This window comes from Oncorhynchus nerka, linkage group LG12 (assembly GCF_034236695.1).
Source record: "Oncorhynchus nerka isolate Pitt River linkage group LG12, Oner_Uvic_2.0, whole genome shotgun sequence".
NCBI lineage: Eukaryota > Metazoa > Chordata > Actinopteri > Salmoniformes > Salmonidae > Oncorhynchus > Oncorhynchus nerka.
In genome coordinates this window covers 40,914,643-40,928,558 of record NC_088407.1, presented here as the reverse complement: position 1 = coordinate 40,928,558, position 13,916 = coordinate 40,914,643, and the positions used below count along the sequence as shown (strand labels likewise).

The following is a 13,916-nucleotide window of genomic DNA, read 5'->3' as shown; positions in this document are numbered from 1 at the left end:
TTTTTCCTATAAATAACCAACCTTACTGTACTTATAATTATGGCTGCCACCTGGGGGGCACAAAAGGTTACAGTTTTGAATAAAGATGGCTGAACGAAAGCTAGCTCACCAAAGCTAGCTAGCATAATATTGGTGTCAGAACTGGAATCCGAAGTCACGTCTCCTTTTAGAGACCAAGAAAAAACACTGGGTATAAAGTCTTTGTATACTATACAGTGGCAAGAAAATGTATGTGAATCCTTTGGAATTTCCTGGATTTATGCATACATTTTACATATAATGTGATCAGATCACATTTTATCACATCAGTGTGCTTAAACGAATAACACAAATGATTGTATTTTCTATATTGAATACATAATTTAAACATTCACAGTGTAGGTTGGGAAAAGTATGTGAACCCCTAGGCTAATGACTTCTTCAAAAGCTAATTGGTGTCAGGAGTCAACTAACTTGGAGTTGACTCAATGAGACGAGATTGGAGATTTTGGTTAGAGCTGCCCTGCCCCATAAAAAACACTCACAAATTTGAGTTTGCTATTCACAGGAAGCATTGCCTTGATGTGAACCATGCCTCGAACAAAAGAGATCTCAGAAGACCTAAGATTAAAGAATTGTCGCCTTGCATAAAGCTGGAAAGGGTTACAAAAGTATCTCTAAAAGTCAGTCCACGGTAAGACAAATTGTCTATAAATATGGAGAAATTTCAGCACTGTTGCTACTCTCCCTTGGAGTGGCCGTCCTGCAAAGATGACTGTAAGAGCACAGCGCAGAATCCTAGTGTCAGCTAAAGACTTACCGAAATCTCTGGAAGATGCTAAAATCTCTGTTGAATATGTAAAACACTAAACACGAATGGTGTTCATGGGAGGACACCATGGAAGAAGCCACTGCTATCAAAAAAAAACATTGCTGCATGTCTGAAGTTCGCAAAAGAGCACCTTGATGTTCCACAGCGATACTAGCAATTATTAGTTTAAGTAGTGTTGGTAGTGTTGGTAGTGTGGTCTAAGTTGGTCTATTGTTGTGTCTATTGTGTCTATTGTTGTTGTGACTTAGATGAAGATCAGATAATATTTTATGACCAATTTATGCAGAAATCCAGGTATTTCTAAAGGGTTCACAAACTTTTTCTTCCCACTGTAACTATTGTAGATCCGAGAGACTTTCCTGGTCAGGTTATGTGGTCAGGACAAACTTATTAGGAACGGCTAATAAGAGCGCAAAAATAAGAGCCAAAGTCCCAGTATCTCTGAGAGAGGTTGCATTTTAGTGAATGAACAAATTACTTGAGGTTGTTTGTTTTCCGAATTCATTGTAACTGTCACACACTTTTCCTCAAAGACAGCGGTACAGGGTAGCCTAGTGGGGCGGCAGGGTAGCCTAGTGGTTAGAGCGTTGCACTAGTAACCGGAAGGATGCAAGTTCAAACCCCCGAGCTGACAAGGTACAAATCTGTCGTTCTGCCCCTGAACAGGCAGTTAACCCACTGTTCCTAGGCCGTCATTGTAAATAAGAATTTGTTCTTAACTGACTTGCCTAGTTAAATAAAGGTAAAATAAAAAACATGTTTCACGACAAGAGGCTCATACATTTTTTTACCACAGTGTTTTTGATAAACATCACTTACTCATTTACCTAAGAGTTCATATGCATATTTGCAGGACACTAAAAGCATGCAAAAATATTTCCAATGTACCAATTTATAATGACGTAAATAAGTGATCTACCAGTAGTCTCTCAGGCCCTTTTCCATTTACTATATATTTGGTATATAATACTTTGAAACAACAGGAAAATATTTGTGCCTTCAGTTGAATTCAAATGTTTGAGCAGGCAGCTTCAAAGGTTAAAGCCACAATTGAACTAAAACGTCAACTCAGAGGATCCATACAAAGGGGGATGAAAAACTTCCAATACAAAAATAGCTGTTCCCACACTCCCAAAAACAACATATATTACTTTAAACATGACTTTTCACAATCAAACAGTGAATGTACTTGTACATTTTAGTTATACGCTTGTTCTAAGTCCATATGCCATCTCTCCAGAGTTGCATAGTGGCCAGCACCTAAGAAAATAGCCCAGGCGAGTGTGTGTGAAGCGTCATATTGTCCCTATTAATCAAGATGAAAATAAAATGCCTCCAAGACACTGACTTTGAGAAAACCACTGCACCACGGGATCAAGTTAGAATGATGAATGTGAAGTCACTCACTCACACAGTAGGGCTACATTAGTAGTAAGTGACTAAAGATGGACACATGAAGTGAATCAGCCAGCTTCATTCAACAATATTTATTTTGTAAGAAATGACATCCACCTTGTGCTTGAATGTCACGTAGGTCATTTTACTATGTCAGCTTGCTAGCAGCAGGCATGATACAACACGCTAAATCAGCTGACGAAATCACTGGTGACCGATATACAGTACTTGCAAATATTTTGTGCAGTGTTTTTACAACTTTCTGACTGTCTGAAACTTGTATTTTCCCCCCTCATCAATTTACACACAATACCCCATAATGACAAAGCAAAAACAGTTTTGTAGAAATGTTTGCAAATGTATACGTAAAAAAAATATATAATATCACATGCGTATACATAACTATTCAGACTCTTTACTCAGTGCTTTGGCAGCGATTACAGCCTCATGTCTGCTTGGGTATGATGCTACAAGCTTGGCACACCTGTATTTGGGGAGTTTCTCCCAGTCTTCTCTGCAGATCCTTTCAAGCTCTGTCAGGTTGGAGGGGGAGCGTCGCTGCACAGCTATTTTCAGTTCTCTCCAGATATGTTCGATCGGGTTCAAGTCTGGGCACTGGCTGGGCCACTCAAGGACATTCAGAGACTTGTCCTGAAGCCACTCCTGTGTTGTCTTGGCTGTGTGCTTAGGGTCATTGTCCTGTTGGAAGGTGAACCTTCGCCCCAGTCTGAGGTCCTGAGTGCTGTGGAGCAGGATCTCTCTGTACTTTGCTCCATTCACCTTTCCCTGAATCCTGACTAGTCTCCCAATCCCTGCTGCTGAAAAACATCCCCATAGCATGATGCTGCCACCACCACGCTTCCTCGTATGGATGGTGCCAGGTTTCCTCTAGATGTGATGCTTGGCATTCAGGCCAAAGCGTTCATTCTTGGTTTCATCAAACCAGAGAATCTTGTTTCTCATGGTCTGAGAGTCTTTAGGTGCCTTTTGGCAAACTCCAAGCGGGCATAGATGCCTCTTACTGAGGAGCGGCTTCCGTCTGGCCACTCTACCATAAAGGCCTAATTGGTGGAGTGCTGCAGAGATGGTTGTCCTTCTAGAAGGTTCACCCATCTCCACAGAGGAACTCTGGAGCTCTGTCAGAGTGACCATCGGGTTCTTGGTCACCTCCCTGACCAAGGCCCTTCTCCCCCGGATGCTCAGTTTGGCCGGGCGGCCAGCTCTAGGAAGAGTCTTGGTGGTTCCAAACGTCTTCTATTTAAGAACGATGGAGGCCACTGTGTTCGTTTGGACTTTCAATGCTGCAGACATTTTTGGTACCCTTCCCCAGATCTGTGCCTCGACACAATCCTTCAAACTCATGACTTGGTTTTATGTTCTAACATGCACTGTCAACTGTGGGATCTTATATAGACAGGTGTGTGCCTTTCCAAATCATGTCCAATCAATGAATTTACCACAGGTGAACTCCAATCAAGTTGTAGAAACATCTAAAGGATGATTAATGGGAACAGGATACACCTGAGCTCAATTTTGAGTCTCATAGCAAAGGGTCCGAATACTTATGAAAATAAGGTTTCTGTTTTTTATTTTTAATACATTTGCAAAAAATTGTAAAAACCTGTTTTCGCTTTGTCATTATGGGGTATTGTGTGTAGATTGATGAGATAAAAAAAATCCATTCTAGAATAATGGGTCTCCCGGTCGTGGCCGGCTGCGACAGAGTCTGGACTCGGCCAAGGATCTCTAGTGGCCCAGCTAGCACTGTGATGCAGTGCCTTAGAGCACTGTGCCACTCAGGAGGCCCTAGTAGATGCTATCTTGGGTAAATAAATGAATGCTCCAGCAGGCTAATCTTTTTGAGTGTGTGGACTGTATTACTTACTGTATTATATGGACTGGAATTCAAACCATGAAAAAGCAGGGAGAGAACATGCGATTCTGGTGCAGCACATGCGGCCTACAAAGTTCCAAGTATAGAGGCTAGCAAATTTTAATTTTGAAATATAATAGGGCCTTTCATAATAATTCCCCTAATGTTATTAGCTTTCTCTCTAGTGTTGCTTTATTCCTACCTCGCTTTCAACAGTTAAATGAAGTACGATTTGTTATCCTTATCTTCATCATTCTAATGACATGCATGAATAATATAGAACTAGAATTGGATAGAATAGTTATGGCTCTGAATAAATAACTGCTAGCCTACCACCATTGCGTGTTCACTCTTCTTTCAAACTACCCGTGAGTTCTATAGGCTGCTGTAAACATTCAGCAAACAAGAGATTGCGTCCCTCTTTGAATAGTCTATTGGTGTAAGAAATGCTAAAAAAAAAAGAATGTCCAGCAAGCAAGCTATTCTAGTCTAGTCTAGATTTTCCTGCATGGGACTCCAAGAGCTAAGGAGCATTTTTTAAGGAGCGAGGCCAGCGGAGCACAGGTGCGTAAGTATTGCACAAGAGACAGAGGCTACAAGTTAGAAGCTTATTATGCACAATGCATCATACATTAATTAAATATAAGGCTAATACTGCATAGAATGTATTACCTGAATGAGGTAGGCTAGGACATCTATATAGGCCTATATATCCATCTTTGATTAGGATTATCTATTGTGGATAGAATTTGAATGGAATTGATGGAGGGAGAGAAATAATGTGAGAGAGTGCTCGCACATGCACTGATTTAAAGCAACGATATTCGAGTGATAGGCTGTTTTAAAACTCTGCAGCTGCAATAAAATGTTTTTTATCTTTACAATTAAAAAATAAGGTGACCCCCGAAAGCCAAATGGAGATGTGTAAATTAGACGCACATTCAGACCTTTATAATGCTTGAGCAAATGTAGGCCTACCTGTCACATGAAAAAGTTACAGTGATGAGATGATAGGTCTACATGCATTGTGAACTGTGCTCCATACTGAGATGGGCTGTCTGTCCCCACCCTTAGCGTTGATGATTCATCATGCAGAGAGCAGAGAGAAGGCCGTAGAGAAGCCAGATTTAGACATTGCATATAATTTAGCAGTTCCATTTCACTTCATGCTGTTCATATAAATAATTTATTATAATTTACCGGTTTCTTGCAGTTATTTATCCCTGGAAAAGGGAGTGGTTTTGGGCGATAAATCTCGGTAACCGGTTTCCGCTATTCAACCCTAGCGAGCATTGTCTCAAATCAAATCAATCATCACTCATATGATAGTGGTTTTCATTGCAGATAAAGACATCCACGACCTATGTTGTGAATTCTCCTTTTAAAAGCCGTCTGCCAGTCCCTATGTCACACGCATTCTCTCTCCCCCTGAATGAGTTGTGTAACCCTGCCATCCATCTCTCCTTTACTCATACCTGCTGAGCACAGAGTAGACTGCAGGCGTTTCTGTGGCAGGAAAGAAAGCACTGTGCGACTGGTGATTACCATTCAGAGAGATCGGCACGCTGCTTCAGATGCTCTGCTGTCCTCTCCCCTCCTCTACTCTTCTTCTCCTCCCCTCTCCCTTTCTCCCCTGCCATCCTCTCCTTTCCCCATGCTCTATTCTGCTCTGCTCTCCTCTCCCCTTCCCGCTCTCCTCCTCTCCCCTTCCCATCTTCTCTGCTCTACTCACCTTCCCTCTCCTCTCCCTCCTACTCCACCCTCTCCTCATGTTCCTCCTTATCTTCTCTCCTTCCCTTTCCTCCTCTCTGTCATTCCCTTGCCTCTCCAATCTTTTTCTCCTCTCCCTTGAGAACTTCTACAGAATAGCCCCATCTTCCCGCCAGTGTGCACTGGTTCTCCATCTTCACTCTAGGGTCCTTGGCCAGCCATCGACCAACTGTCCCCCGCTATAGCACCACTCTCACCAACAGCCCTCACTTGCAAGTCATTAATGGAAATAGGATGTGTTGCGAGCCAATCAATTATTTTGGAACAAATTTGATGAAAATCTGATTAACATGCTGATTTACATACAGGGCAGCAAATGTAACAAGTTCCTATTGCGAAGGGGGTTCGGAGGGCAGCCAAGTGGCAACATTAGGGGAAGGCTGTATAAATAATACCCTCGCTCTGCCCCTGGTAATAAATGCAGCGGTAGCTCAGGCAGATCACGGCATGCAATGGGTCAGCTTGGTTCACCTCTTGTTGGCGAATTTGCAACCTAGAGTAATTGAGCCGGAATGGCTGGAATCTCCTTCGATGAGCACATAAAATCTTTGAGGTGTGGTGATTGGGAATCCTTCGCATGCATACAGCCATTATCAACAGAGCTTTTACATTACTACTTACGAGACAGTGTTTTAGATGAGGTTAGACCAATCTTCACACAGATAGTCTAGGAAAGTAACTTGCAAGGCAGAGAGCCGAGTTCCGTCAAGTCCTGGGTTTAATTTCACTTCAATTTGTTCATCTCAACAGGGCTAACTCTAGAAAGTAACTTAAAAAAATGATTTCGAGAGAGAAGTCTAACGCTGCACTGTTTGATGCTACACAGTAAGGGACATGCCATTTCCCTTGGTGGTACATGCATTTAGTGTGCAGGTGTAGCTTTCATCTGAGTGTCATAGATTTCATACTCTATCTAGCGATTTAAAAAGGGCTACTAAAACGAGAAAACAAATTGCTAAAAACGTTGTCTAAGATCAAGCCATTTAAGCGCTAACGCTGACCTCAATCTTTCAGTGACAAAAAATGGTTTGTTTCCTTGGATATGATCTTACTAGAGTCCAGGCTTCACAGATGGAACCTCAGTTGGAATTGTGTATCCTTTAATTAAGAATTTGCCTACCTATATCTTCCCACAATGCCCCAAACCCCTAAACCCTTCCAGTAGATCCCAGAGAGAGTGAGAGAAATACAGTTCAGAAAGAGCATTGACTTTTCTTTGTAGCATTAACCCCCAAAAACATACCATAACCACAGAGAGCACTTGCACAATCCTCCACCTGCTTTTAATGAGGACAGTTTCTTCGATATCGGCCCACTCATCAATTAGGCCAGACTGACAGCCAGAGAAGGCCATTGATCAGGCCTTTTTCTGCTGAGGCAAACAAGCCCAGCTCACCCCCAGCCCAGCTCTACCTACCTGTCCGCCACCTCGACTGCTAAATAAGTTATAAACCACAGAGTCAAGTAATTTTCCTCCTGCCGAACGCCTTCAAAAGCACTGAAATACTGAAAGGCCCCTCTCAAGATATTTGACGCGTTTCGCAGTCCGGTTGTATTACGATAGCTAAAGTACGCCTGCCATTTATTTGATTAAATATTAATAATTATAATTACTGCCAGTTTACTCCAAGAAGGATGCTAAGGGAGGCTGGATTTCCACCCTCCAGCCCCCACTCTCAGAAAAGGTCCACAAAGAGTTAGTCTCTTTTTTTACAGTGATTGCATCTGTGAAAAATTACTATTAAAGCCCAAAGTAAGTGGACCCAGAGTAAAGTGGCAAGAAACACAATGAGATTACATGGGCGGCAGGTAATCTAGCGGTTAAGAGCATTGGGCCAGTAACCAAAAGTTTGCAGGTTCAACTCCTGAGCAGACTAGGTGAAGAAATTGTAGATGTAGTCTTGAGCAAGGCACTAAACCCTAAATTACTTAAATGTAAGTGCAATCCCCCTCTGCTGCTACCCCACAAATTAGATTCTACAATTTGTGTTGTGGGGCAGCATGGCAGAGCTTGTAAATGTCTCTCCAAGTCACCAGAGGCTGAATATCTTATTTGAGAGAGGCAGTCGAATGAACGACCCCTCAGAGCGGCTGCACAGCACAGACCATATCAAGGTTATTGTCTGATGAGTTGTCTGTTACATGTTTATCATCCATGAAGCCTGTGTAGAAGAACTTTGATGAAGGACCAGAGAGACAACAGTTCACTCTAACACATTTTTTGGGAGCTTCTACAAAACTGTAGAATAATACAGTGGCTGCCAATCTGTAATCTACTTGGTTGGTGAATAACAACAATAAGACTGAATAATTATGTTTTATGTTACCGTATCATGGGGTTACACTGGAACACCTTCACCAGTATGATGTAATTATTATATTCTACGTTGAGCACAAGCATCCAGATTCTATAGTATTTCAACACTTACTACACATTTACACTACAGTATTCAATGTCCTTTGAGGTTTTTACAGACTAAGAGTCACAATCTTTCCACAAATGACCAAAACAATATTTTGGAAGAAGACTGTCACAAATCCTAGATTGGAATGTATGGGCGTGCTTTTTCTCCATAGTAGACCAAAAATGCTGAGTGTGGAGTCAGTATTGCCTTCCCCTTTGGGTCTTCTACCACCCAGGGTCTCTCTAGCTGAGGTCCTAGCCTGAGCTGCCTCCAGTCCTTCTCTCAACAGACTGATCTCTTGCCTTGGCAAAACATCTGAATCCCGCTAACTAACCAGCGCTCTCCACCTCCCAAAACACAAACACACACACACACACACACACACACACACACACACACACACACACACACACACACACACACACACACACACACACACACACACACACACACACACACACACACACACACACACATTCTCCTTCCCCATGCAAATGTGGAGCTTTCTGTTATCGGACTTAGAGTGCTGTCAGGGCCCAAGACTCCACAGACATAAATGGATCTCCTCTCAAAACCTGCAGCTTATACCCGTCCCGAGGTGCCAGCAGATGTCTGTGCACAGACGATCCGCTTTGAAGAGGGGGTGACTGTGAAATAAGATCCAACAGCTGCAGCAGCATTTGCCCTGGCAAGTTACAGTTTCTGAGCCTCATGAGTGGAATGAAAATGACGTTTTGGGGTGGTACCTGCAATTCTGTTTGCTGGCTGGCTAGAAACGTTTGATTACAGAAATTTGTGACGGAAAAATTATTTATGCGCAAGAGGTCGGAATGAACGTTTGATCGTACTAATGACCATATAAACATACAGGTGTAAACCATTGCTGTAGCAGCCATAATAGACCAGCCCCATTAGAATTTGACTCACAGTTTCTCCTAGATCGAGTCTGAGTGGGTGCTTGTCTGAGGCAAGAGAAAGGGGTGGGTGGGTTAAAAAGTAGTACGTTTGCACTCCTCTGTTGCAATGCTTAAGCAGTGTTTTCCAATTAGCGCCGGCCGTCGACTAATCAGCCAGTTACAGACTCATTTTCAGCCGGCTACTTTTTCCACTTCACATTATCTACTGCAGGGGTGTGCAACTTCAGTGCTCGAGGGCCTGATTGGTGTCACACTTTTTCTCCATCCCTAGCAAACACAGCTGATTAATCAAATTGCATTCTAAACTGAAGATCATGATTATGTGATTATTGAAGTTAGGAGTGTTAGCTGGAGCTGGGGCAAAACTGTGATACCAATCAGGCCCTCGAGGACTGGAATTGCCCACCCTACCCTACCCTACCTCTACTGTACTTCTACCTGGATCCAAAAATGTTTCTCCTATGGGGACAACAGAAGAACCCTTTTGGGACCATTTTTCTAAGAGTGTAGGATGTCGGGGTTCCCCAGACAGTGACGCTAAAGTGATTGGCTCTCGTCTCGTCAGTCAGTGTAGCCTAATTTTCAAATGCTACTGGTAGGCCTAAGGGTTTTGGCGAGTATATATCTAAGTATCAAAAGTAAATATAATTGCTAAAATATACTTACGTATCAAAAGTAAAAGTATAAATCATTTCAAATTCCTTATATTAAGCAAATCAGACGGCACAATTTGTAATATTTTTTTTAAATATACGGATAGTCATGGGCACACTAACACACAGACAAAATTTGCAAACAAAGTATTTGTGTTTAGTGAGTCCACAAGATCAGAGGCAGTAGCGATAACCAGGGATGTTCTTTTGATAAGTGTGTGAATTTGACCATTTTCCTGTCCTGCTAAGCATTCAAAATGTAACAAGTACTTTTGTGTGTAAGGGAAAATGTATGGAGTAAAAGTACATTATTTTCTTTAGGAATCTAGTGAAGTAAAAGTTGTCAAAAAATATCAATAGTAAAGTACACATAACCCCAAAAACTACTTAAGTAGTACTTTAAAGTATTTTACACCACTGCCAGAGGACACCAAAATAGAGCTACTTCGGCAAAATAATTCTAACTGGCTACTTTTTCTATTTGGCTGGCTACTCTATGTACTTGTGGAAAACAATGGCTTTACTAGTCCTTTTCAGGAGGTAAAGTAGCATCACAAAAATCCAAGAGTATATCACAGAAGCCGGGGTAAAAAAACATAATTGCATAGGAATCAATAAAAGAGGGTGCTACTGGGAGCACTACTGGGAGCATCAAACAGTAAGCATGCATTCGTTTTCTTTGATCTTACCATTTGTCCCCCGAGGGTTGTTATATCATATCTCCGGCCTTGATAGTAATTCACTGACTACACACGCACACAGCCCAGTGGCAAGGCTTTTAGAGGGGAATCAAACATGCATTGGTGCCATTTGGTCAGAATAGACCCGTTTCCAAAGATTCTTTACACGTTTAATTGAGCATCCAAATCTGATATGACCTTGTACACGCTTAGAAAAAAAGATGCTATCTAGAATGTTAATAAAGGGTTCTTTGGCTGTTCCCATTGGATAACTCTTTGAATAACCCTTTTGGTTGCACGTAGAACGCTTTTGGTTCCAGGTACAACCCCTTTGGATTCAAAGTAGAACCTCTCAAAAACAGAGGGTTCTACATGGAACCCAAAAGGGTTCTCCTATGGGGACAGCCAAAGAAACCTTTTGGAACCCGTTTTTCTGAGTGTAGAATGGACACCATCTCAGGTAATTCACTAAGGCCTGTATCCTAACTTGAGATGTAATTCCAATGTTTGTGCAAATCTTCCACTGACCTCACTGCAAGAATTACGTGAAGGTTTAGCCCCTAGACGATCCTAGCTACTTTTCTCCTAGCTAGAGTCAGGCTTGTCCTTATGCTACCTAACTGTTTTGGTCATATTTTGAGAGTGTGTCCGGGATAAAGGTAACAAATGGAGGCTTGTCCGGGATCAATGTATTACCTCCAGGGCCTTACCTCGGACCACGATGGCAGTGGACTTCTTAGCCGGGTTGCCAACGTTGTTGCTGGCCACGCAACTGTAGACTCCTGCTTCCTCCATGGAGATGGCGGGAAGCGTGAGGGTTCCCCCGTTGAGTCGGCTTTTCTTGGACAGCTCATCCGTGTTGCGCACCCAGGTGAGTGTGGGTGTTGGCTCCCCACCGGAGGTCACACACACCAGGGTCACGGACTGCCCGGGGTTCACCACGATAGGGTCCTCCACCAGCAGTTTAATGGTGGGGGATGCTTGAAACCACAGGAATAAGTAGAATGCATTATAATGTATGTCTGTATGAAACAAGTCAATAATTAAATCTTGGCAACCATAATTTTTTACTCTTGCCAGGTACTCAATTAGGTTCTTGAGATGAGAGATGAGAAATAAAACTAGAAACCTGAAACGACAACGGAAACTCTCAGCCAAAGCATGGGCCAAATGTTCCCACACCTTCCAAAATTCAAAAGATGTGTACACCTGCAAAATTCTGATTTGTCCATATAATCAGTGACGAAAAATCTTCGCACCGGAACAATTGTTACTCATTATTTGTTCCATCCCACAGTCTATTGAGAGATGTTACAATACCATTTATGTTACGTACATCTGTCCATGAGAGATTAGTCAAAAGTCAACAAACAAGTCAATAGGTACTGCAGCTGCTGTAAACTGAGTAGTATTCTCCCAAAGGTAGGATATACACTATATATACAAAAGTATGTGGACACCCCTTCAAATTAGTGGATTTGGCTATTTCAGCCACACCCATTGCTGACAGGTGTATACAATTGAGCATACAACCATGCAATCTACATGGACAAACATTGGCGGTAGAATGGCCTTACTGAAGAGCTCAGTGACTTTCAACATGGCACCATCATCTGAGCAACAACGCCCCACTTTCAATGGCTCAGCCGCCATTGAACTCTGGAGCAAAGGAAACACGTTCTCTGGAGTGATGAATCATGCTTCACCATCTGGCAGTCTGACGGACGTGTTTGGCAGATGCCATGAGAGAGCTACTGTCCCCAAGATCGGTGTGGAAGAACTTGACTAGCCTGCACAGAGCCCTGACCTCAACCCCATCGAACACCTTTGGGATGAATTGGAACGCCAACTGCGAGCCAAGCCTAATCGCCGAACATCAGTGCCCGACCTCACTAATTCTCAAGGCTGAACGGAAGCAAGTCCCCGCAGCAATGTTCCAACATCTAATGGAAAGCATTCCCAGAAGAGTGGAGGCTGTTATAGCAGCAAAGGGGGACCAACTCCATGTTATTGCCCATGATTTTGGAATGAGATGTTCGACAAGCAGGTGTCCACCAATAGCATATCCTATTCTGTCACTAGTTGATATTCGGTTCTATAGTGTAGCTGTATTGTTGATGATAGGTGTTACGTTTGTAAGTTCATAACCTTTATAGGTTTATCAATAGGCACATGGCATCCCAATACCAACCAGTGGGATAAATACATTTACTAGCACGGCATAAGCAAGCCTGCTCACACACACTGTAAGTCTAATCAATGCTAGTTAGGGGGTATAGGGTCAGAGCAGGAAACCCGCAGGGCAGTGTATTAGGACCGAGTGCTTTCTCCTCTATCATTATTGGCCCCATATAGGGGTGAAGCATCACAGAGAAAAATGGCGAGCCTACAGGATTCCCATCCGTAATGAATCGGGCAATTCCGCAGCTTTTCATAGGCGAAATTGCCAGATCCTTGATGTTATGAGTGCTAATCAATACAGAACCGTGTTCTCAGCCGCCCCAAAGTTTTACCTGTTTTGTTCGAGAGTTTGAAGAGAACATTCTTCTCGGGGATGCCGCACACATTCCGGACAGAGGCGATACAGCTGTAGTTGGCGTAATCCTGAGGTCGAAGGTTCTTCAGCTTTAGAATCTTGGTCTCCCCCTGCAACTCAGAAAGAGAAACAGTGTAAAGTGATGTGTCGCCTGTCGCTTTTAATGTGTCTTACAAAGTAAGATAGCAGTGGTATTGAACTGGACTCGTCGGCTCGTCTTCATCAAAGTGCTTCCTTGGCAGTGCTTCAACAATGAGCTCATTCCCCGAACTAGGAGTATTATCTTTACACCGAGCTTTCAGTTTCATGAAATTCATTGCCTGTCTATTTGGATGTGCTTGAAGCGGTGCGCTTGGGACAAATGTCAAGATGCATACAAGCACTATTAACACAAATGTATCGTCATGACATTGTAAATAATTTTACCAACAATAGCTGTTTTGTCTGCTCTCGTGTATACCGCCACCTTTGTAGCACTGGCAACATACTTAGAATATGTTATTGTTCCTTATGTTCTTAATTAAAACTCAGGAGGGCATTACTAGGCTGAGGATGGCACAACATGTGAAGTCTACCTGAAAAACTAGGTCCTGATGTCCTTGTGTGTGTGTGTGTGTGTGTGTGTGTGTGTGTGTGTGTGTGTGTGTGTGTGTGTGTGTGTGTGTGTGTGTGTGTGTGTGTGTGTGTGTGTGTGTGTGTGAGAGAGAGAGAAACTCCACTGGGAGAAAAATACAGCGAGCCCCTGAAGTGCCGTCTTCCTCTGCTCATTTCGAGCATATCTGAGTTGTGTGAGTTTCATGCCACCGCGAGCCCAAGCTGTTCCCTTCTCTATCATAGTTTGTCTGCTTATGAAACCAGCCTTTGTGAAGCCTGTCA

At 42.8% G+C, this 13,916-nt stretch overlaps 1 protein-coding gene across 1 annotated transcript in view; it reads right to left on the bottom strand.

Annotated features, from left to right (window-relative positions):
* LOC115138232 (MAM domain-containing glycosylphosphatidylinositol anchor protein 2-like) overlaps positions 1-13,916 on the bottom strand; it is a 223,038-nt gene that overhangs the window by 113,345 nt on the left and 95,777 nt on the right. Inside the window, exons 5-6 of the mRNA XM_029674883.2 lie at positions 13,018-13,150; positions 11,215-11,484 (exon numbers count right to left, since the gene is read on the bottom strand). Coding sequence (XP_029530743.1) covers positions 11,215-11,484; positions 13,018-13,150 — 403 coding nt within the window. The remainder of the gene's footprint in view (positions 1-11,214; positions 11,485-13,017; positions 13,151-13,916) is intronic.